Raw genomic sequence first — 23,502 nt, forward strand, 5'->3', positions numbered from 1 at the left:
TGTTTGAAAAAACGGCAGGAGCTGATTGGTTGGTACTTTCTCTCTCCAAGGCTTCGTTCATAAACCCAATGGTCACTTGCACAAACTACACAAGGGATTGGACCTTCGAGATCCATCAGTGAATGGGTTTTGTGGTGTGGAGTGGCCCACCTACTTCATGTCTACAAAGAGGTGTGAAAATACAATAACCGTTCCAACGAGCGCACTGGAGATGGTCTCTAGTGAAGTAAAAGGATTGCACTAGGAAGACTATTTCGCAATGTATGGCAGACAATAGTTATTAAGGTGCTTTCTTTTTTTTTTTTTTTTTTTTTAATTCAGCAAAATAGTTTTCATTCTGTCTGGTGAAGCTAAGATGGTGATGAGCCAGTCAAGCGACTTCCCGATGGCTAGTGTCTTAGACGGACGTCAGTAAAACTTGCTTGGATGCTTCATGTTGCTATTCTGGACTGTAGATTAGCAGACTAATTCCAAAGTAAAAGTTGTAGGTCTCTAAGTAAGTGCACAATCTCTGTTCAGTAATTACATCGCTCTCCCCTGGCTCCTTGGTGTAAACTGGCGGGCTGTTCATTTAGCGATTCTCTGTATTTTATTAAACAGGATGGCTGTGCTGGCACTAGTAGTTCCACACTAGCTACCACACCATTTCAGATGATCTATACTGTACATTTCATATTATGAACCGTTCAATGAAATGATTTCATGATTAAATATTTTAGATGGCGGTGATCTCATAGGATTCTTTCTATCTGATAGCTTATTTATATAGAGGTGAAAATATTAAACCATAATCCTATCAGTTGCCCCCCCCCCCCCCCTCCCAACATGTAAATCTCTAGTTCTCGTCCCTTTTCTGCTGTGGTATAAACAGACACTTTGTGATAAGACAATGATAAGGAGGGGGAATATAAATCCACAGAGACAATAATCGGCCAACCGTTTCATAAAAAGCGGACATAAGACGTCTGAATAGACACACAGGATAGAGTCTGTACAATCCATGATTCAGCGTAGCCCTGCAAAAGGACGGGAGAGCATAGTCTGCAGCCCATTGAGATGGTCAACCAGCGACCACCCTCCGCTCAAAACGATCTTCATCTGTCATAGGCACAGTGCAGAACTGGCTCTGTAGGCGGAGGCCTAAATCACATCACTGACCCCTCCGGTGTGGTCAGAAGTTTTATTCATATCTTGTGTCTCAATTAAAGGCTACTCAGTTTAGGGTAATGTCTGTAGCGCTGATTACCATGTTTTTATCTGATTGCAATAGCAGCACAACATGACACGTGTGGTCTCCGAGAGCCGAGAATATGGCGCGCAAAGTAAACGGAATCAGTTAATCGCTTTCGCTGGTCTCGCTGCTTTGCGCTCCTTGCACTTTGTTACGGTGCTGCATGGCGCGGTCGTAGGCTATCTGCACAGATTTGCGAATGTTCGATTTCCTTCCTTCCAGCATCTTTTCTTTATCCAGCTCCCGATTCATCCCCAGTGGAACCAGTTTTGTTCTGGGCAGCCATTGCCTGCGGGGGACAGGGCAAGATATTGTACATTATCCACAAATACATTTACTAGTCACTATACATTTACCATAAAAGGTCGAAAAGAATGTAAAATATCATTATATGGAATTATTTGGGTGGTTGTACTGTGAGACATCAAGTCCAAATGTGTCAACTCTCCTAATGGTGCATATCCACTACACTATTAAAATGAACGATTACGACATCGTAATCGGGCAGTAATTACGCCGGCATGCACCAGCGTTGCGCGCTCCCGCTGTTTGTTGGCGCTGTCATCGCCTGAACATGCAGGCCAACCTGACGAGATCGTCGGGTTGTGCATGTTCGGGGATGAGGGAGGGTGCCTGCACTGAACGACACATCGTCCAGTGTGGGCACATTATCCACTGTGCAGACTTACATAAATCTAAAGAGGTGTATGAAATAGCCTGAGGTTTAGCTGCAGTTCTGCCCTCTAGTGGTGACCGCAAAAAACATATATTTGCATAGATTCCAGCAGTAGAATAAAAAAAGTGATTTATTGTTCTTTCCAAATTCCAACATTTAATTTATCCACCGGCAATGTCCAGAGCACCCTGTATAGTATTCCAGATTTTCTAATTTACTAAGATGTCAATATTGGGATCATCTGGTGTCTTAAACTATAGCTTAGTCCCAGGCAATTGAAGTATTGGAAGATGCAGTACTAGGAGCCCATCAGTAGTACACACATTCACTTGCAGGTAACAAGCTGCACTTTGCCGCTTGCAGGTAACAAGCTAGCCGCTTGCAGGTAACAAGCTAGCCGCTTGCAGGTAACAAGCTAGCCGCTTGCAGGTAACAAGCTAGCCGCTTGCAGGTAACAAGCTAGCCGCTTGCAGGTAACAAGCTAGCCGCTTGCAGGTAACAAGCTGCACTTTGCCGCTTGCAGGTAAACAAGCTAGCCGCTTGCAGGTAACAAGCTAGCCGCTTGCAGGTAACAAGCTAGCCGCTTGCAGGTAACAAGCTAGCCGCTTGCAGGTAACAAGCTAGCCGCTTGCAGGTAACAAGCTGCACTTTGCCGCTTGCAGGTAACAAGCTAGCCGCTTGCAGGTAACAAGCTAGCCGCTTGCAGGTAACAAGCTAGCCGCTTGCAGGTAACAAGCTAGCCGCTTGCAGGTAACAAGCTAGCCGCTTGCAGGTAACAAGCTAGCCGCTTGCAGGTAACAAGCTAGCCGCTTGCAGGTAACAAGCTGCACTTTGCCGCTTGCAGGTAACAAGCTGCACATACCTGCAAGCGGCTAACAAGCTGGTGCAAATCCAATAACCGGGCATTAGCGATATTTTGCCAATGTAGTTGCTATATTTACAGCGGCTATTTTGTTTTAAAGGCAAAACCAGTTAGGTTCCACTTTAAACTAAATTGCCACTTTAAATTTAGGGACTACATCGCCAAAATCAGGCAGTCTATTAACTCTAGGACAATGCGTGTATGCTATCTAGGTCCAAAGTGAGATGAAACTAGTTTCGTGTTTATGAACCACTTCTATCTGCAACTCCCCTCTTATGTGTTTTGAGAAGTGAACTGAGACGAGTGCCCAGAGATCATGCACAAAAATAAAACGGGAGACAGAACAAATACAGGAAAGAGTAGGATGTGCTGCATTTCCCTGTCAATGTCCCATAAAGAGTTTAAACAAAAACTAAATGTATACAGTCAGTTGGTTTCTATATAAAGATCCATAGTCTCTATGGGGGCGATTCTATTCAGTGGGAGTTCTCTACATCCTCATTTTAAATCCAATAAGGAAACATTGGATTATAAAAGAACACCATCTTCCTTCTTCAGGGTCCACAGGTATACCATGGGGAAATGTGGTTGGAGTGATCCAGACACCAAACAGTTAAGCTTTCAGCTCCCAGGATGCCTCAGGTCCTCCTCCACATATACCCGCCCCTGGCCACAGGCATTCAGTTTTTCGTTTGGTGCAGCAGGATCAGATGCACCTTTACAACAGGGGGACTGCTCAGGCAGTACTAAGCTTTTATTTTATGTTTTATTTAGTTTTACTTCAGAGCAAGCAGCACTACGCGTCCTAAAGGACGCCTGTGCTGCTGCTCCACCTACCCCCACCAGTGCCACAACACCAGTAACCAGACTGGTGATTTTGGCGGGAACCAGAGGAGCTTAGCTAGCGGCGATGCCGGGACTGCAGGCGGAAGCACGGGGACGCAGGTAAAGTGGTTCTCCGCTCGCGGGGAACCAAGTGGCAGTCCGTACTTCTGGCGGTTGGAGACCTGCCAGAAGTTGCTGTAGTTGTGCGTCCGCTCCCCCACTAAACCACCGGGGCAATTCAGTCTGGCATCGGGGACAGTGGCGGCGGCGACCATGTTAGAAGGCCAGTGCACCCGGGGGTTTAATACAGCATAGGGGAGGTAGCCCCCTCCCCCAGCTGAGACGCCAATACAGCTGAGGTTTTCCTGTGTCTGGGTTGCTCCTCCTACCCTCCTCTGTATAGGAGATGCCCAGCGACTACTATCATTGTTGGGCTGAAGCTACTGGTCTCAGGAGGTTTTGGGTCCAGTCTCCCTGTATACCTCTCCCCAGAGGCCAGATTATACAGCTCTCAAAATCCTACCAAGCCTTGTGTTTTGAGTAGTTGATTCAGGGCCCATTGCAAGTATATTGTATATACATTGTATGTGACTTTTGCTAGCTCTGCTGTGTGATTACTGCCTTTATTTTTCATGTACTGTCAGGTATAACTATCACTGCTATTTCTCCTCAACCCATTGCTACAGGTGTGTGGAGAATATTTTTTGTTTTGTTTGTGAAGACAGTCACATTTGCACTTATTTATTATGTCTAAAAATAATGGTAAACAGGAAACTGAGGCCCCGGTGCTGGTTTCATGTAAAAGCTGTTTGGCGGGCTTGTCCCCTTAGTACTTTATACAGGATGGTTTGTGTGCTGTTTGTTATAAAGAACCACCTCGCAGCTAGTGGACAGTTTGGCTACTCCCACGCTGCCTCCCATAATGGGATACTTCCAGCCTGCTATGTTTGTCCCCCCTATACATCCTTCCTGAATGGATGTTTATGCTCACTCATGTCAGAGTACGGCTCAGTCAGCTGCTGCGTTTCAACAAATGTTGCAGTAAAACAGACCGGTAGCCATTAAAGCGCCTAAGCGGACGATATAACTTTTATCAGTCTGCTCAGCATGTAGATTCAGACCCATCATCGGAGGAGTCCGATGATGCGCTGTGTTCTTCTCCAGGGTCTATCTCAGGAGTGGAGGACCATCCTTCTACAGTGGATGTCCCTTCTTTGGTGAGGGCGGTCAAATCAATCCTAAATATAGAGGATGGTGAGCCAGCTCCTAGTCCTAAGGCTCCAGTGTTTAAACACCAGAAGGTGGTAAAAGCGGAGTTCTTTTAAGGCTGAGCAGCTCACTGAACTTATGGAGGAAGCATGGGGTACCCCAGTTAAACTGTTCCATGTTACTGAATCTTTGTATTCTTTCCCACCTACTGAATGTACTAAGTGGGAAGTCCCTCCTACTGTGGAAGCTCATGTGACACTTATTTAGTCAGGAGTGCTACCTTGCCTATACTGTCAGCATCTTCATTCAAAGATCCTGCAGAAAAAAAAAACTTGAAACATGTCTTAAATCAGTGTTTTCACTGTCTGGAGCCGTTACTCGGCCGGCTATGGCTGCAGCCTTGGCTGTTGAAGAATGGACAAGGGCATTGGAAGATACTCTACCAAATGCTACCCGAGAGCAGCTGACATATCTCCCACATACGGGAAGCGGCTTCCTATTTGGGAGAAGCTGCAATAGATGCTGGGTTCCTGGCTTCTAAAGCATCAGCAGCTTTGATTGTTGCTCGTACAGCCCTTTGGTTAAGGTCCTGGAAAGCTCTGGAATCCTTACCTTTTTATGGAAACATTCTTTTTGGAGCAGAATTAGATAAGATAGCGGCTACTCTGGCAGCCTCAAAATCTGCAGGTCTGCCATCAACAGCTACATCAGTCTAGGCAGTCTTTTTTTCGGTCCTTTCGCCCTCATGGAAGAGCAAAAGGACAGCCTTTTTCCAGACAGTCTAGTTCTCGCAGGACCACCAAGCAGCAAACTAAGAGGTCCTGGCCGGTCAGACGTCCAGCTTCCAAGCCGGACGACAAACCCTCTACCTGATGGAGCGGGCCTCCTTCTGGGGGACCCATGGTGGAAAGCCGACGACTGGCATCAAACAACAGAAGACGCCTAGGTCCGAGAAGTGGTCTCTCAGGAGTATGCCCTCACCTTCCGGAGGCATCCTCCCCAGAAGTTTTTTTTGTACAACTCCCCCATCAGATTCTATCAAGGCCTTGGCCCTCCAGGAGGCAATTTACTCCCTGCTGCGGGCAGGGGTGATAATCCCTGTTCCTGTGGTTCAACAAGGAAGGAGTTATTATTCCAATCTGTTTTTGGTTCAGAAACCAAATGGGTCTCATTGCCCTATTCTAAATCTGGAATGCCGGTCCAGATCCAGTCAGACAACGCGACCACAGTAGCTTATGTCAATCATCAAGGAGGCACGCGAAGTCAGGCAGTCATGAGAGAAGTGGCGAACATCCTGATCTGGGCAGAACGTCATCTTCCAGCTATTTCGGCAATATTCATCCCGGGAGTTCTCAACTGCGAAGCGGACTTCCCAAGTAGTCTGGACATAAATGCCGGAGAGTAGCCTCTCCACCCGGGAGTCTTTCAACTCCTGGTGAACAAATGGGGCCTACCAGACGTAGACCTCATGGCCTCACATCACAACCACAAGGTCCCCAGGTACGGATCCAGGACAGAGATCCCTCAGCCACCTTCGTGGACGCGCTGGTAGTGAGGCGGGACTTCAAGCTGGCGTACCTCTTTCCTCCGATTTTCCTCCTCCCAAGGGTCCTCGGGAAATGCAAGCAGGAAGGCGGCACAGTAAATAATAGCAGCTCCTGCTTGGCCCAGGCGCCACTGGTTCACCGACATACGGAATATATCCATAGACACTCAGTTTCCTTTTCATCTATGGGCGGATCTGTTAGCGCAGGGTCCCTGCCTGCCTCCGGACTTACCTAGTCTGTCTTTGACGGCGTAGCTCTTGAGGTCTTCCATCTTAAGAGCCAAAGGTTTCTCCAGCTCTGTGATTCAGACAATGCTTAGGGCACGAAAACCTTCCTCTGCCCGCAGAGTTTGGTACTCCTTTGGTCAATGGTTTCCCACAGAAAGTATGACCCTACTGGATTTTCTCCAGGCTGGGCTAGACCTCGGTCTCCGCCTGGCCACCCTGAGAGTACAGGCTTCTGCGCTGTCAGTTTGGTTCCAGCAAAGGATCACTTCTTTTTTCAGGGTGTTCTCCGAGTTCAGCCACCCTTTGTCCCACCAATGACACTGTGGGATTTGTCTTTGGTTCTCAAGGGGCTACAGGCTCCCCCATATAAACCTCTGGACTCTGATTTGGCAGCACTCTTGTCACTCCCTCTTTTTGATTTTTCACCGGGATAGAGGCGTCCTCCGTACACGGGCAGCTTACCTTCCTAAGGTAGTGTTTCCTTTTCATGTGAATGAAGAGATTGTGGTTCCAGCTTCAAAATCTTCAGACCTTTTTGTAGGTGAAGCCTCCCTGGATGTGGTTCGTGCTCACTGTATCTATGTGGATCGTTACAAACTCTTTTAGAAAATCAGACGCTCTTTTTGTGTTGTATGTTTTCACAAACGAGGATGGCCAGCTAACTAACAAACAAACTGGCTACAAGGCTGAGCATGACTATCTCTCAAGCTTACATTTAGGCTGATCTCCCTGTTCAAAACACTGCAACAGCACATTCTACTCGGTCTGTGGGACCATTGTGGGAGTTTCAACGTGGTGCCCCTGCTGAACAATTGTGCAAGGCGGCCCTGTGGTCCTCTATCCATACCTTTCTTAGGTTCTACGCCTTTGACACTTTTGCCTCTCTGGATGCTTTATTTCTGCTCAGGAGCGTCCTCACCCTTAGGGGAACTGCTTTAGGACATCCCCATGGTATCCCTGTGTACTCCCTATGGACCCTGAAGAAGAAAATAAGAGTTATGGTAGACTTACCTTTGTTAACTCTTTTTCTTCTAGGTCCATAGGTCACCCACCCTGACGCACCTGGCTGCATTGGGTAATTTTTCTTTTAATCACTGATTTCCTCATCTTGTGTGAGAGTGTTTCTGGTGTACATTGTCCTTTCTTGTTTACAAAACGGAATGCCAGGGCCAGGGTTATATGTGGAGGAGGACCTGAAAGCTTAACTGTTGGTGCCTGGTCCAACCACATTTCCCCCTGGTATCCCTGTGGACCCTATGGACCTCGAAGAAAAACACTTAACATAACTCTTATTTTCTTCATTCTTCAATCTTCCCTGGGGCAGTCTCATACAGCACATGCTAAACTTCTTGCAGGTATGTAGAATTTGCTATGGAGAAGTTACGCCATGGAACCAACACCATACGATGAACACCTAAGAGGGGTGTAGTGACCTCATGATATCACTAGAACCCTCTTCCCTATTCCTATGCAGTAAAAAAACATTGCTGCACCCCATGCACAGGACCACCTCTAGCCAGCTACCCGCTCTGCTTGCACCATTTCCCCCCCCCCCCCCCAACTGCCATCCATATATAGAAACTAGAATGGCTTCCTTAGCCAGAAACGCCGCCTTCTGCAAATTGCACTGTCAGCAGATTTCTTTTGGCACAGTCAAAATAAGGAATAAAGAAAAGAGCAAAGGGAAGGACTCCCATTATCTATACCACAATAGTCACCTATACTTACCAGGTCCTTTTATTGTCAAAAAACAGAACGAGGTAGAGACGCTCTTGTGCTTCTTGCGTCATCTGCTCTCCCAGCTTGAGAACATCTACGGGTGGCACAGGAATGGGAACCCCGTGATGAAACACTCCTTCCCGGGGCATCTTTGGGTCGATAATCTTAACAAAAAGAAAGTGGCAGTTAAACGTTTGCTGGCAGCGGACGGATATCCAGTACAGAGATTTCATCCAGGACACAAGGACAAATAAAGATGAGTTTCCAGTAAGTTTTGTGGAGCCACTGATTAGTTGTGGTGTACAATATATCCAAAATGGCTAAAACAACACGTAGAATAATAGGGGAGGAACTGATGTCTACCAGAGCTGGATAGGAGGGGTATCCCCGACACTTGGCCCACACCAAGTCTAAGGCTTCTAGAGTGGAGTCTTCATCTTCGGACAGCCACCCCGCCCCTCGTCCCTCCATTCCTTTGCGCACCACTATCAAACAACAGAAAAGGTCACAAGTCACAGGCCTGTCTTGGGTTCTCACACGTCATACAGTAAATTTAAAGATTCTATTGTATCACTCAACGTACACCCATCCATTACAACAACGGAGGCAGCCATTTTGTGGACCGCACGCCTTCAACTGGAACCAGTTGCGTCACAGAGGCACTGTGTATTTAGCGAAACGGTATGAAGATTGGTTCAGCCCCCAAAATGGCTGCTCCACCGTGTCGAAATTATGAGGCAATATTTAATATTCAAAGTTTCTTACGTAAACAATGTATAGGGAAAAACAGAGGGGACCAAGCAATCTCCCCCCACCCCCCCAAAGTATTAGGAGCTGCTTATATCCCCCAAGCAGTCGTATGTGCTTGGCCGAAAAAATAGTAAAACATTTAAGGGGTTTATTGACTAATGCTGGGTACACACTGGCATATATTGGGCGATCAATTGATCATCCAATATATCTTGTGTGCGTCGGCCAGTGTGTACCAGCGATATGGGAAGGTTTCTGGACTGCACACCCTGAATATATATAATGGGAGGTGCTACCTGATGAGACTAATTGTAGGCACAAAAACAGACAAATCTCAGGTGCACAACTCCTTGGGCACAATTCTAGGTAAGTCCTACAAGTTTTATATACTGTATTGCAACTTTGGTTAATTTTTGGGGCATGGGGCCCCCTGGATTGCCTTTGTTGATCTGTTTCAGGGCACCGCATTATAACACATTTTTCTTTTATGACACATTTTAACCCTTCACTGTTTGTTTATTATATATGTACCTCACCTTTTTTTTCATTCTTTATATGCAACAGTAGCTGCTCCTAACTATCTTTCACACTGCACTTTTCTTACTATGGCGGTGCCCTGGGGCAGCTTAGCTGGGCTTGTTTGGGGTGTCCTGCACTCTGGATTTGAATCGTAGTATGTTAGGGACCTACCCTACAGAGGTTACCTGGATATGGTGGGTAGGCCCATAACCTTGGCCAAGATTATGCTAAAAACCTCTATTGATTGCAAAATTGTATTGCATTTATATATTATTAATAATTTAAAGGAGTTGTGCACCTGAGATTTGTCTGTTTTTGTGTGTACCAGCGATATGTCAGTAATCGATGTTGTTCATAGACCTATTGCGTTGGCTCTGTTGCACAGCCGATATATTGGGGCATCGTGCTGTGTGTACAGGCACGGGGAGGGGGCGCGTCACTACACTGGCCAGCGGCACCCACGGTCACATGATGGTTGTTCAGTGTGTATGAACAACCATCATCTGCAGATATAGCTGCAGATCACTCAATCTGCAGATATTTCTGATAAGTATGTACCAGAATTTAGTGTCCAGTTGTATATACCAACAATTTTGTTCATGATATTTAAAAGGGCATTACTAGCCGTGTCTTGTTAGTAAAAACATTGCCCTTTTAAATATTGGGCATTAGCACGAACAAAAGTGTTGGGTTGTAGTAAATAAACCCCTAAATATGCTTAATTAGCCCCCTGACACCCACACACAATCGCAGCCATTTTGCTGAAGCAATGTTCTGGAGAACACGGCCTATCGTTTCTCTAGAAACCAGCGATTGTACAGAGGCACTAGGTGACCAACGGAGGCGCTGATTCCGGATAAATACATTCACAGTATTCTCTGGAATATTGTCTTAGTCTGCAAGATGGCTGCCTCTAATGCAGGTGACAGGTTGATCTATAAAACCCCTGCAGACTACGCTTGTTATAAGATTATTAACAATTGTAATAGAAAAAAAAAAAAAGGTTTTAATGAAAGGAACAGACTGGGTGGGCCAAGCGGTTATTTAACGCTGTTAAATTTGGTCTTTTAGAGTAAAAGAAAGGGAGTAATCTGACACTGCGCAGATATGGGCGACAGTTCCGCACACCGGCTAGCATGTGGACAAAAGTCCTTCACAATGAAACATTTGAAGCAATCGCTGAGCCTTGTGGCGACCTATAGGTACGGCGGTTCTGTAAGCAGTCACTTACAGCCATGTCCTGCTCGGCTGCCCACGGAATAGGTCTCGTTCTCAGTCCCCGACGTGTCCTCGCTGCTGTAGTCATGGAAACTCTCCCTAGAAAAGGACGGCTTCCCACGTCCCTGCTTAGAGGGGGTTGTGCTGGAAGACAGAGAGAGAGAGGGAAACTCATTATTATTATAAGTTTATCCAGCAACGGATTATAGAAAGTATGAATGTTACCAATAAAATATTTACACTACAATTGCACTCAGTTAAATGGCGAAAACGTCACCTGTGGTCAATAAAGTTTCATTTGAATGTATTTTGAGACCGGTAAACTTATAAAAAGCAGCAGCAAGCAAATATTTTCATAAATCTGTACCTACCAGCGAGGTTCCATTGCTCTTACTATAGATTGGACAGGTAGCAGCTGCATGTAAGCCTAGATGACAATCACAGTGAAATGTGCATGGCGGCTCCTAGCTAACACGTAAAACTAACCTATATGAGGGGGGATTTGTTTAAAGCGTCTGACACACTTGGTTAACCAAGAACGGAGTATGTAAATGCACCTTCTCTATTAAGATGGATGGACAGCCTGGGCACTAAAGCCTATAGATGTGTCCTCATATACACAGCTATTTTTTGCCATATATGGCGCTAAACGCATGGTGTGACTGATGCGCCGCCTGGGTAGCGATTACTAGACTTTTGTACTTCATTCTGAATTTAGCGTCTGTGCCGCATAGTAGCTGCATCTAAGGTCGCTTATAGTGTACCGGGTGATTAGAATTAGTATTTTTGTCATAATGGGGTTATCGTGCATACACACTGGACGATCAGTCAGCAATAACGATATCGTTCATCCAGCACACCACCAACGATGAGCCAGCGAGCTGGACAATATCATCCAGGTTGGCCTGCATGCACGGCCGATGGACGATATCGTTATCGTCCATACGTGCCCGCGCATCGCTGGTCGTTTGGCTCCAAAAAGTGAACGATATCGTTAATATCGCTAATTTTTTATCGTACCGTGTGTACGAACCTTTAGTATAAAGCCGCAGATTAAGCACAGAGCTGCGTGGCACAATGCATGGCGCAGGTCCACCATCTTTTACCTAGGTTAGCGTCAGTCGCACACTACTACTGCCTGCAATGCCAGCGCCAGCATACTCGTGTATTGTACTTTTGTTGCACTAGTGATGTGAATAAAATAGTAAATTTGCTACAAAATTCTGTAGCTTGACGCATAGCATGGCTTAGTTTGGCACGATTGGAGTGCAGGTGTATGTGAAAACATTAGTACTGTATCTGCTCCACTATTGATGAATGGCACCCAGGCTTGAACAGAGGGGGTCATTCAGACCCGCTTGTGATCGCAGGACGCTCGCAAGCGGGTCAATGTTGCCCCACTGCGCATGCGCACGATGGAGGGAGCTCCGTCGTGCACATGCGCGAGACCCGGCTAGCGACGGGCTCTCAGTCGCTCCGGGTCTCGCACCAAAGGGGGCGTGCTGTTGATGTTGACAGCACGCCCCCTTTGGTGGGCGTGCCGGGGGCGTGACTGCCAGACGGAGGCGTTCCCATGATAGAGCCAAAATCACTCCAGGGCTTGCGGCAGCGAGACCCTACCGCAGGGTCTCCGTCGCAAGCCCGATGGTCGCGATGGTCTTGACCATCGCGACCATCATGGACGCTCGCTATAGCTGTGGGTGATAACCCACAGCTATGCGAGCGTCCATAAGGCCGCTCCATTTTCATGTAGGAGGGCCCTGATTCAGAGCGAGCGCTCTGGTCAGAGCGTCCGGCTCTGAAACAGGCCCAGAAGGGCACTGCATAAACAGACTGCTGCCGTTCTAAATAGGATATTATTTTACATTTCGCTCTTTCATGTAGAACAGCTGTGGTACCTGGTTCGGTCGGAGGCGGCGCTGCTGCTGCTGGTGGTGCTGGATTCGGAGTCTGAGCTGCTCCTGGGAAGATTGCAGTCAGTGCGGTAAATTAAAAAACTTTTTTTCACCTGCTGGTTGCTGGCACTGAAGCCGTTTGTGGGCAAGTCTGAAGGAAAAAAAATAGGCAATTCAAGAATATTGCAAACCATTGTCATAAAATATTTCTCAAAGGATTCCTCTTTAAAATTGGCATTTGGCGGCAATACTTCTCACCCATACACGCAGGACATTCACAGGCTGCACTCTCTTTGCAGGGTGATGGCCTTCTGTGGTGCCCATAGATGGACCCAGCACGGAAAGCAGCTGATCTGCCCTGCTAATGGTGGTAAGGGGCAGTACAGGCACCGTTCTCCTGTTGCTTCCACAAAGCAGGATACACACTGACAGTATTCTGTGTCGGCCAGAGACCCACCAGCCTTTTTGCCTATTCTACTCTAGACATGACACCTAATGCCCTGAAATAAACTGTGGCCCTTTAAGTCTATAGGTTTTACCATATCAAAAATCACGGTCGTAGCAGATTTGGGGTAGGACTGGCACCAAAAACACTTCCTCGTGCACTTACATTCTCTTTAATACTAAAGGTAATAGATCATTCAAACAGAAAATTACAATCCGCCCCTCTTCCAATCCAGCCGCTTCCTCCTCCATAATATCCCCAGGATCAGGCCCTCTCTCACCCTGGAAGCCACTTAAACGCTCATTATGGCCTTGATTGCCATAATCCACTCCTCTCTGGCTTTCCAAGCTCCCATCTCATCCCACTTCAATTCATCCTGGATTCTGCTTTGGGTATCACATCCCTCTCTCCCTCTGCCCGTCGTTCCACTAGGTCCCTATCCCCCAGAAAATCAAATACTCTCATTCACCTACTAAGCCCTCAACTACTACTCTCCTCCCTACACTCTCTCACACTTACACTTAGCCAATGACCTCCTCATTCCACTCTAGTTCTCGGGATACCTCTCTTGCCTTCCTAACCTCTGGAATACACACCCAGACTTGCCTTTAAGTCACCATCCTTTAAACATGCCCTCTCGGCACTAAGGCCTACCACCCCTCCCCTAACTCGGGATCCTACAATTCTGCCCTCCTCTCCTTGTTTGTGCCCAACCATATACCCTTTGGAAAATAAACTCTCACCCTTGCCTTTTTGTATCCTTTACATAATTATGTAATCTTGTGATTGCTTATAGCTATGCAAATTGTTGAAGGTTTCACCCCTCTGTACGGAGCCACGGACCCCTTGCGACACCATTTAATAATTAGTTGGATAAAGACATTGCAAATGGAATAGCCGTTTTGGTTGCATCATGCAAACCTGTAGAGAGATTTCTACATCCCATCATCTTTCTATATAAACTACTAGGATGGCTGGTCAGTTTGCCTCCTCTTAATGCATTGCATAGCATGGGGTTTTGCTATTGGAGATATGCGTCAAACATAAAGGGGACAGAAGCGCCAAGTGCACAACAAAAACGTAGATTTTTACAGGCAAACAATTTCTGATCACCAGCGAATAATAATTATAATAACTGGAAATGTTGGTCCAATATAATATCCCTCACTTCAGACTGATGAAAACAGAAGCTATTTAGGGTCGAAATTTATCAATTCTAAAAAGATGTTGCCCATAGCAACCAGATTCTAGGGGGTATATTTACTAAAGTAAGAGTTTTTAGAAGTGGAGAAGTTGCCCATAGCAACCAATCAGATTCTACGTCACAATTAAATAGCACCTTCTAGAAGATAACAGTTAGAATCTGATTGGTTGCTATGGGCAACATCTCCACTTCTAAAAACTCCCACTTTAGTAAATATACCCCTAGCTATCATTTTATAGACTGTACTAGATGAAATCGAATTGGTTGCTACGGGAAACGTCTCCACTTGTCCTTGTTAAAAAATTGGATAAATCCCGCTGTCGCTCTTCAGTGGAGAAAACATTTTAGGAATTTAGGGTCATTTAAAAACAAACATTGTCTCCTTACAGATTTGTTCTCTCTCACATCCGCAGCGACTTACCTAGAGAAGCATCCTCTGCCGACTTCTCGCTGTCGCTTTCACTGTCCGAGCTGGATGTTGGACTCCTAACTCTCTTGCGCTGTCTCTGGGACCCCCCTATTATGGAGAGCTGAGGGGGTCCGATTGGACTGCTGATCTGCCCCGATGCCAGCTGGTTATCTCTGTTCTTAGGAGGCCTCCCCGGTCTCTTTGGGGGTCCTGCAGTTTTGGGGTTCTTCTTGGAGAAAAGGACAGAGGTCCTTCTACCAACTTCATGTGCAGGAGTGGAGGAAGTGTTTGGGCCGAGTCCTGAGAGGAGAGAGAGACAGGTAGAGATAGCGCAGGATGTTAAGATAACAGAACGGGAGAGAATAAAATGTTATGGGGGAGGGGGTAAAAGAAACGAGAGGAATGGAGGAGGACAGGACAGAGGATGAGAAGGAAGAAAAAGGAATGTATTTATTTTCTCCAAATAAAACAATATAAACAGCTGTCAAAGCAGGAGAGGAAATCCCAATCCGTGTTATGGGTACATTTATAACACAAGCCCTGGGGTGCCGCACAGCTAGGAGGAACGCACCTCTCCCTGTGCATCAAAAACACAAAACGGCCAAATGGTAAGTTTTAAATAAACACACTTTATTGATAGAAAAATGAAAACATTACCCAAAAATAATTTGCAAAATGTACAGTGCTTGATTACAATTATATATATATAAAAAAAAAATGAGCAAAAAAAAATAAAATAATATATAGGTATGCCAAGAGTCATCGACTGAAAACTCTAAACAAACATTACAAGGTCTTGATGATAGTAACGCAATGTAACACAGCAGATATAACAATGATTATCCATTACAGAGTTATCCAAGATGAAATAAACCTTGTAGGAAGCCCTTACTCGCCTATTCGCTGTTAAAATACTTGATTGACTAGCGAGACCTAGAACCTGCAAGCACGGATCAAGAAAAAAAAACAGCACATGCTTTTTCCAGGGTAACCAATCGTATTGTTTCTTTCAATAGAATGATTTGTAGTTGAAGAAAGCAAACATCTGATTGGTTGGTTGACACAGAACGCCTTCTTTTCTAGAATGCTCAGTGACTTGATCCGATGCTGGTTACTTATATTTATGTCTTGTGTTTTTGTACTTGGGTCTTTACACAAGGCATAAGCAACCTGTGGCTTTACGGCACTTGTACACTTAACATACTGTGCAGTGTGCTGGGACTTGTAGTACATAGGCTCACGACCTGTGTTAGAACATACCAAGTGTTCCTTTTCTAATCCTCGTTGCTTTTACTCAGTCATTAATATGCCCTGAATTCCAGTTGCCTAGCATGTACTGTAAAAGGTGGCACTGCACTGTCCAGTTAGAATGCAGAGTCCACAAGAAGAGATTCAATTAGTGGACAACATAAGTTTGTACTTAAAAAGGCAAAAAAAAAAAAAAGTAACTACTACAAAAAAAATAAGCCTAACGTCTAGCATCGACTTTATCATGTGAACATTCTCTTGCAATAAAACTCTTGTCATTATTCGCCCAGAGACTCCGTTTCTCTAGTATTATGATACATATAAGTGCTGAAATGTATTTTCTAGTCCTAATTAAAGCCGCTGATTATACATCAGTAGTATTACACAGTTGACCATGCCAAACTTTAATAATAATAAAAATATAACCACATTTTTCGGGAGTTCTTATACCCAGAAGAACGGCCACTATGAGAAAATCAAATCTTACTATAACCGTTACTAACAGGCTAAAGTTACCATCTGGTGCCTAATCGCCCAACATACGTACATTAGGCAGAATGGTGTTGCGTAAGGGGAGGGGGGGGGAGGAGATTTATTCATCAGGGAGGTAAAATACAGTGTATATACGCCAGACAGTACTGGTACAGCCCTTTCCTATACCTCCGTCACATACAGCAGGTTGCACAGGTCATTTTCCCTTAATCAATAGATTGTAATAATTTGCACATTTGATAAGGGAAATTACAAGGGGCTTTCCTTGCTGTCAAGGTGATTTTAGGATCAATATTCTAGCTCTGTATGGCTTATTATTGGAAATATTTCACTGTTGGCTGATGGTCCGTATCCAGCAACTGAATAGCTTTAGCTGAATTTTCTTTAACTTACTTTCCCATCTTAGGGGCAGATTCAATTATCCACAGGTTAACCATGCAGATAACGCTCCGGGGGTTAATGCCCGGAGCTATTCAGCTATTAAAGATTAACCCACAGCTAACGCACGTTAACCCATAAACGCCGCGCTTTGTGTCCGTAATCTATGGTTTACCTCGCGCGCTAAGCCACAGAGGGTGCATTTAATGCAGATTTTCCAAGCTGCGAGGAAAACAAAATCTGTGCTAAGCGCACCATCTGGGGCTTAGCGCGCTGGCTATCGGCACTCAATTGGAGAGTGCAGAGGAATTAGCCGCAGTTCAACCTTCAGCAAATTGAATTTGCCCCTTAGAAGAAGTTTGGGTCGAGGTTGATGCAGAGAAGACTGTTTAATAACACTGTGCTAAAGAGCAATCGGATTTCTCCTTTGACTGTCGAACTAATGAAAGCCAGTTCTCTTACTGGTTGCCATCAGTGACCATTGCTTTCACTCAATGTTGTTAATAAGTAGTGTGCATTCTAGCACCCTGCACCTGTCACAACCCGTGCAGTTCCTCTTTCCTGCCTGGGGTGTCGCTCTCTGCTCTGGTGCTTCTAGTACACTCTGGTTTGTATTTCAGCAGGTTGTTGCATCAGCTGAGTGTGCTAGAAGCACCAGAGCATAGAGTGACACCCCAGGCAGGAAAGAGGAACTGCATGGGTTGTGACTAATGCAGGGTGCTAGAATGAACACCAAATGTACCCCATAAAATGTAAAGACAAATATAGCATTTTTAGAGCATAAGTCTACCCTAAAAGGGTCTGCTTTGTGAATATTGTTCCTACTCTATATTTCATGATTGGCTAGATACCATCTCTAGCAGAGTGCATCTAACAGTACCTGTAATGGAAACCTCAAGTCTTCATACACTTAAGTAAATGCAGTAACTTTATGACCCGGGCCTGTTTAATAGACCTTATATAAAAGTGGACCATTCGCCAATACCCAGTGAAGACAGTCCTGTTTGTGCGTTGAACCTATATTTTCGAAATACAGCCAATCATTTCCCTAGCAACTAGTGATGTCAGAGGCGTGATGAACATAAGAGATGAATGATGGTTCAGCCCTTAAATTGGCTGCCTCTATTGTGAGCATGTGATGGGTCTACAGTAATATAAAAAAAGGTACCAGAGGCAAATCTAAACAAGTGATTTCTCCTAACCAACAAATATAGCAGCATTTTCATATCCAGAAGGAAATTAGGCAAGTACAAAAAAACCCAAGTAAAAAAAAAAATACCCCAGTATAAAACACAGACGAATGATGTTTTTCCATTTAGTCATACATAAACCAAGTGCACATGATATAAAGTATTAGGAAACGCGTGGTTCCCAGATAAGTCTCTGCCTAAGCCCGCTGGGACCTGGCGTTCCACCACAGCTGTGAAAGGCACACATTGCCTATCTCTGATATAAAAATAAAAAAGAAGGAAAGTGCTACATAAACAATCACACACATATATGTAAACAGAGCTGAAAAACTAAAACAGAGCTGCAGAAGAGGGCCCCTGAGAACAAAAAGCAGTCAACTAACACAGGTCAGTACCTTTCCCCGTCTCCTGACTGCTGCTCTCTTCTGCAGCACTGTCCGTCTGTCCATCCTTCTCAGAAGGGCCGTGCAAAGGCAGGGCGCCCCTCCTGGTGGAGCTGTGCCGCTCGGCGGCTCCGTCCCTTCTGGACTCTTGCTGATGTGCCATCTTACGGCGGATGGACGTGATCTCCTTGCGGATCATCTTGGCCCGGCGCGCTCGTCCTATGCTCTGCTTGCCCGCGTTCACCTCGTCCAGCCGCGCCAGCTGGACTTTCAGTTGTTCTTCCAGAGGGAGGGGTTTGCGGTTGTCGGAGAGAGTCCGCTGAAAGTCTAGAGGGAAATCGCATAATAAAAGGAGTTAGAAATTATTTAGAAAGGATTTAGCAAAAGTCTAAAATCATAGCGAATAAATGTAATGCATTACAGTCAGTGAGCAAAAGATACCGGAGACCCATTTGCATACAGACATGTGATACTTATTCATCCACGTTATAGTTTTTGATTATTTTTGTTAATTTTAGAAATGTATATCTGGTAGTTGATGGGTTGGCCTTCCGGACTCCCTATAATGTGAAATAATGAACAGCTCATTGAGATATAGCATTGATCCAAAGGCATGAGACCTTTAAATCAGAAGCCTGCCCATAGCTCCTCCTCCTCCACACCCTTGCTGTGGGGGCTTCTCCAGGTTGCTGCTGCAGCAGTGGTCAGAAGATTTCTACACGGAGGTCACATACATCGCTGACAGCAGTGAGAGGCTAGGAGTGGGATCTGGAGGTGTACCTTCCAAGGAGAGCAGTCACTGAAGACTGTCACTGGGGCTCCTGTGCTGCATGGAGTCGGCAAATGGATAGGCAAAACCAGGTGAGGCTTATCGTTGACAGAAAAAGGAGAGTTATGGTAAAACCTACCCTTGTTAACTCTCTTTCTTCAAAGTCCATAGGGTCCACAGGGAGACAATGGGGTGTAGGTGGACCTTGGAGGACCGGATACCAACAGCAAAGTTTTTCAATCCCAGGATGCTCCGGTCCTTCTCCCTATACCCCGCCCACAGCCTGAGGACAACTCAGTTTTGTTAACATGCCTAAGGCAGGAGCAGGACAGGAGAGAAGGAAGACTGGTACACTGAAGAATCACTCTCACGCAGAGAAGGAAACAAGTGACCAAGAGAAGACACCCAGGATGCCATGTGGAGCCTATGGACTTCAAAGAAAGAGTTGTCAAGGGTAAGTTTTACCATAACTCTCCTTTCTTCAGGATCCACGGGGAGCCAATGGGGATGTCCCAAAGCCGTTGTTAAAGGGCAGGGACGCTCCTGAGCTAAGAGGAGAACCCTTTGCCTGAAGGAAGAATCCTGAGTGGCAAATGTATCAAAGGCATAGAACCTAAGAAAGGTGTGGACAGAAGACCACGTAGCCGCCTTGCATAGTTGTTCAGCAGGGGCGCCGCACCGGGCTGCCCACGGAGGGGGACCACAGAGCGAGTAGAATGAGCAGATACTGTAGCTGGCACAGGAAGGCCAGTCTGCGCATAAGCCTGTGAGATAAGTCATGTGAATCCATCTGGCCAGTCTGTTTGTTAGCTGGCCATCCATAAGAAGAAGAGGGAGTCTGATTTCCTGATGGAACTAGAACGGTCCACGTGAATCTTCAGAGCACGAACCACATCCAAAGAGGCCTCACCTGCCGAGAGGTCTGGTCATTGAAAGGCCGGGACCACAATTTACTCATTAATGTGTAAGCAAGAAACCACTTTGGGAAGGAAGCGCGGGTGCGTTCTAAAAACATCCCTGTTTAAATTAAAAAGGGGGAGCAACATGAAAGCTCCCCTAAATCCGATACCCTACGGACAGATGCTATAGCCAGAAGAAACAGTCTTCGCAGTGAGCCACTTGACATCCACTGATTCTAAGGGTTCGAATGGAGGTTCCTGAAGTGCGTGGAGAACCACTGACAAATCCCACGGAGCCACAGGAGGAACAAAGGAAGGTTGTATAAGTAGAACACCCAGCAGGAAGGTGTGAACATCCGGTAGAGGAGCAATTTTGCGCTGGTACAAGATGGACAGACCAGAGACGTGCACTTTCAGAGATGCTAGACGGAGTCCAAGATCCAAACCAGCCCGAAGAAAAGCAATTATTCTAGAAACTTTAAAAACTCGAGGGTCATAGTTTCTAGGGGCACATCACCGGAAATATGTATGCCATACCCGGTAACAAATCCTGACCGAAACCGGTTTACGAGCTCTGATCATTGTCTGGACCACAAAGCTAGAAAATCCCTTAGACCTTAGGAGGGATGTCTCAAGAGCCAAGCTGTTAAAGACAGACGGGCCAGGTCCGGATGTAGACAGGGACCCTTAGACAACAGGTCTGGTTGTAAAGGAAGTTGTAGAGGAAAGTCTATGGAGAGACCTTGAAGGTCAGAGTACCAATGGCGTCTTAGCCAAGCCAGAGCTACAGGACTGTGCCCCCTTCCTGTTTGAACGTCCGATGAACTCAAGAAAGAAGGGATATTGGAGGGAAGAGATACGCCAAATGGAGGGTCCACCTCACAGATAATGCGTCCACGAAGGTCGTGTTGGGGTCCCTTGTCCTAGCTCCATACACTGGAAGTTTGTGGTTGTGTCTTAAGGCCATGAGATCCACATCTGGTAGACCCCATTTGTCTACCAGAAGCTGAAAGTCCGAGATCTAAAAGGGGCATCCCTTGTTCAAGTGGGACGACTGTAGCTACCAGGCCAGAGACAGGCAAACCTCTGGGGAGAGTCTCATCATCTGGGATCTGAGCAGATGAGACAGCCCGTTCCAGCTGTAGGGGCTTGGAGTGAAACTGAGCGAACTCCACCATGTCGAAGGTGGACACCATGGATCCCAGGGTCTGCATTGCAGAGTGAATTGACACTTGGCGACTGTGTAGTAGTCTGTGCACCAGTTGCCGTAATGCCGGGATTTTGTCTGCCGTTAGGAAGATTCTCCAGGAGGGCTCCCAGATGTACCATTCTTTGAGAAGGTGTCACAGAAGATTTTTTCCAGTTGATCAGCCAACCATGTGTCTGTAGAAAGGCAATGATTATCTGTAGATGCAGGTGAAGAATTTCTGGGGAGCTGGCCAACAGCAAGAGGTTGTCTAACTATGGGTACAGTCTGATCCCTTGACGACAAAGATAGGCCGCCATAACTGCCATGATCTTGGTAAAGCCCAGAGAAGCCGTAGAAAGGCCAAAAGGCAGAGCCTGAAATTGGTAATGTTGTTGTAGTATAGCAAACCGGATATGTTGTTGATGAGAAGGCGCTATAGGTGCATGTAGGTAAGCATCCTGAATGTCCAGAGACACCATAAAGTCCCCAGGCTCCATAGCCAAGATAATAGAGTGGAGGGTTTCCATACGAAACCTGGACACCCTGATAACAGAAACTTGAGGTTGAGTATAGTTCAGAAGCTCAACGAGTCTCATTGGCCTAAGAAAAGGGTACTTTTTATTTACCTCCTGAGGAGCAGTAAGGACTGAATGGCCTTTTAGAGCAGCAGGGCCTTGCTTGGGCCCCAGGAGGAAGAGAGCATATATCTGTGGGACACCATTTCTCTTACCCAGGCATCTGTTGTGGTCTGACGCCAGAACTGGGTGAATTGAAGTCTGCCTCCCACCCAGGGAGAGGCCCGTCCCGTCACACTGAAGGCTTGTCCTCAGATTTAGTAGGTGAACGTCGAATAGCCCAGATCTGTTTGGTTCTAGGCTTGGAAGCCTTAGTTGATGGCTTGAAAAGGACTGGCCTTTAACTTTTCCTTGAGGACAAAAGGACCAAAAGGATGACGTCCAAGGTTTCGCATTATATGCAGAGGGCAGGAATGCCGTGTCGGAAGCTGCCAAGGTAGTCACAATTTTGTCCAATTCTGGGCTAAACAGGATATCCCCTGAATAAGGCACAGACTCCAGAGCCTTTTTAGATTCTGCATCTGAGCGGGGCCAAACAATACGGCGGGCTACTACAGAAATGGCAGATGCCTTGGAGGCTAGGATAGCCGTATCCATAGACGCTTCACCCAAAAAGGAGGCTGCATCTCTAATGTAAGATATGTAGGACAGCTGTTCCCTCAAAACATCAGAGGGAAACGTCTCTTCTAGGGCCTCTGCCCAACTCTCAATGGCTTTAGCCACCTAGGCCGTAACCCTAGCAGGACGAGTAATAGCTCCTGTAAGAGAGTATATAGATTTTAGACAAGCTTCCTTCTATCCGTAGTCTCCTTCAAGGAGGTTGCAGTATGGATGGGTAAGGTAGCATTTTTGACTAGACGTGTCACATGGGAATCCACTGCTGGGGGAACTTCCCATTTAGTGCAATCAGTAGAGGGAAGAGGGTAAAAGGAGCTTAAACATGTAGGCAGTTGAAATCTTTTATTGGGCATATTCCACGTCTCACTCATATGATCAGATAGCTGATCGGAGTGGGGAAATTATGGTAAAATTACCTTTTGTTGTTTAAAAGATGGCTGTTTCTGTCTCATCTATATGAAGAATAGATTTTACAGCTCTCACAAGTGCATGTATATTCAATTCGTATCCCGAGGGTGAGTCAGAGTGAGAGAGGTCTGCGTCTACTGCCTCCCCAGATGATAAAATCAGAATCTGATAGCTGGGTGGAGTGGGAAGATAACACAGCGCGCTTAGTAGATTTACTAGGTAAGGGTCTCTTTTTTTGCAGCATTTGCTGAAAGGCTGTAGAGGTATCCGCCAGACTCTGTACCGAGGTACAAAGTATGTCTACCCATGGGGGAGACAAAGGATTTGCAGGGAGTACCTGCTGTGGCCATCCCATAGGGGAAGCTACCACAGTGACCGTTAGATGGTCCGCAACTTTTGCCAGCACCTGTGAAAAAGTATCCCAGGGTGGGTCCTGAGGAGAGGACATCGGGGCTGATGGGCCTGGGGCAGTATAGCAAGATGCACAAAGACCATCTTGAATGAGGTCCTCTGAAGTTAAGCCTGCTGAGCAGGACTTACAAGACACCAGAGTGGGAGGAGCAGGCTGAATGTCATTATTGCCTCTGCCTGACATGGCTGCAAGAATAATGTAACAC

At 46.1% G+C, this 23,502-nt stretch overlaps 1 protein-coding gene across 4 annotated transcripts in view; it reads right to left on the reverse strand.

The window, feature by feature from the left end:
• Positions 1-289: 289 nt before the first annotated feature.
• BRPF1 (bromodomain and PHD finger containing 1) overlaps positions 290-23,502 on the reverse strand; it is a 59,508-nt gene continuing 36,295 nt past the window's right edge. For 3 of the 4 annotated variants that reach the window (XM_088473260.1, XM_088473259.1, XM_088473262.1), the window contains 7 exons: positions 18,440-18,754; positions 14,749-15,036; positions 12,682-12,829; positions 10,797-10,927; positions 8,660-8,781; positions 8,306-8,460; positions 290-1,520 (listed from right to left, as the gene is read on the reverse strand). In XM_088473260.1, the coding sequence (XP_088329386.1) occupies positions 1,337-1,520; positions 8,306-8,460; positions 8,660-8,781; positions 10,797-10,927; positions 12,682-12,829; positions 14,749-15,036; positions 18,440-18,754 (1,343 nt within the window). In that variant the 3' untranslated portion in view covers positions 290-1,336. The remainder of the gene's footprint in view (positions 1,521-8,305; positions 8,461-8,659; positions 8,782-10,796; positions 10,928-12,681; positions 12,830-14,748; positions 15,037-18,439; positions 18,755-23,502) is intronic. The other variant, XM_088473261.1, reaches the window with a different exon arrangement.

The sequence above is a fragment of the Taudactylus pleione genome, unplaced genomic scaffold (assembly GCF_031769625.1).
Source record: "Taudactylus pleione unplaced genomic scaffold, aTauple2 ptg000133l, whole genome shotgun sequence".
Classification (NCBI taxonomy): Eukaryota; Metazoa; Chordata; class Amphibia; order Anura; family Myobatrachidae; genus Taudactylus; species Taudactylus pleione.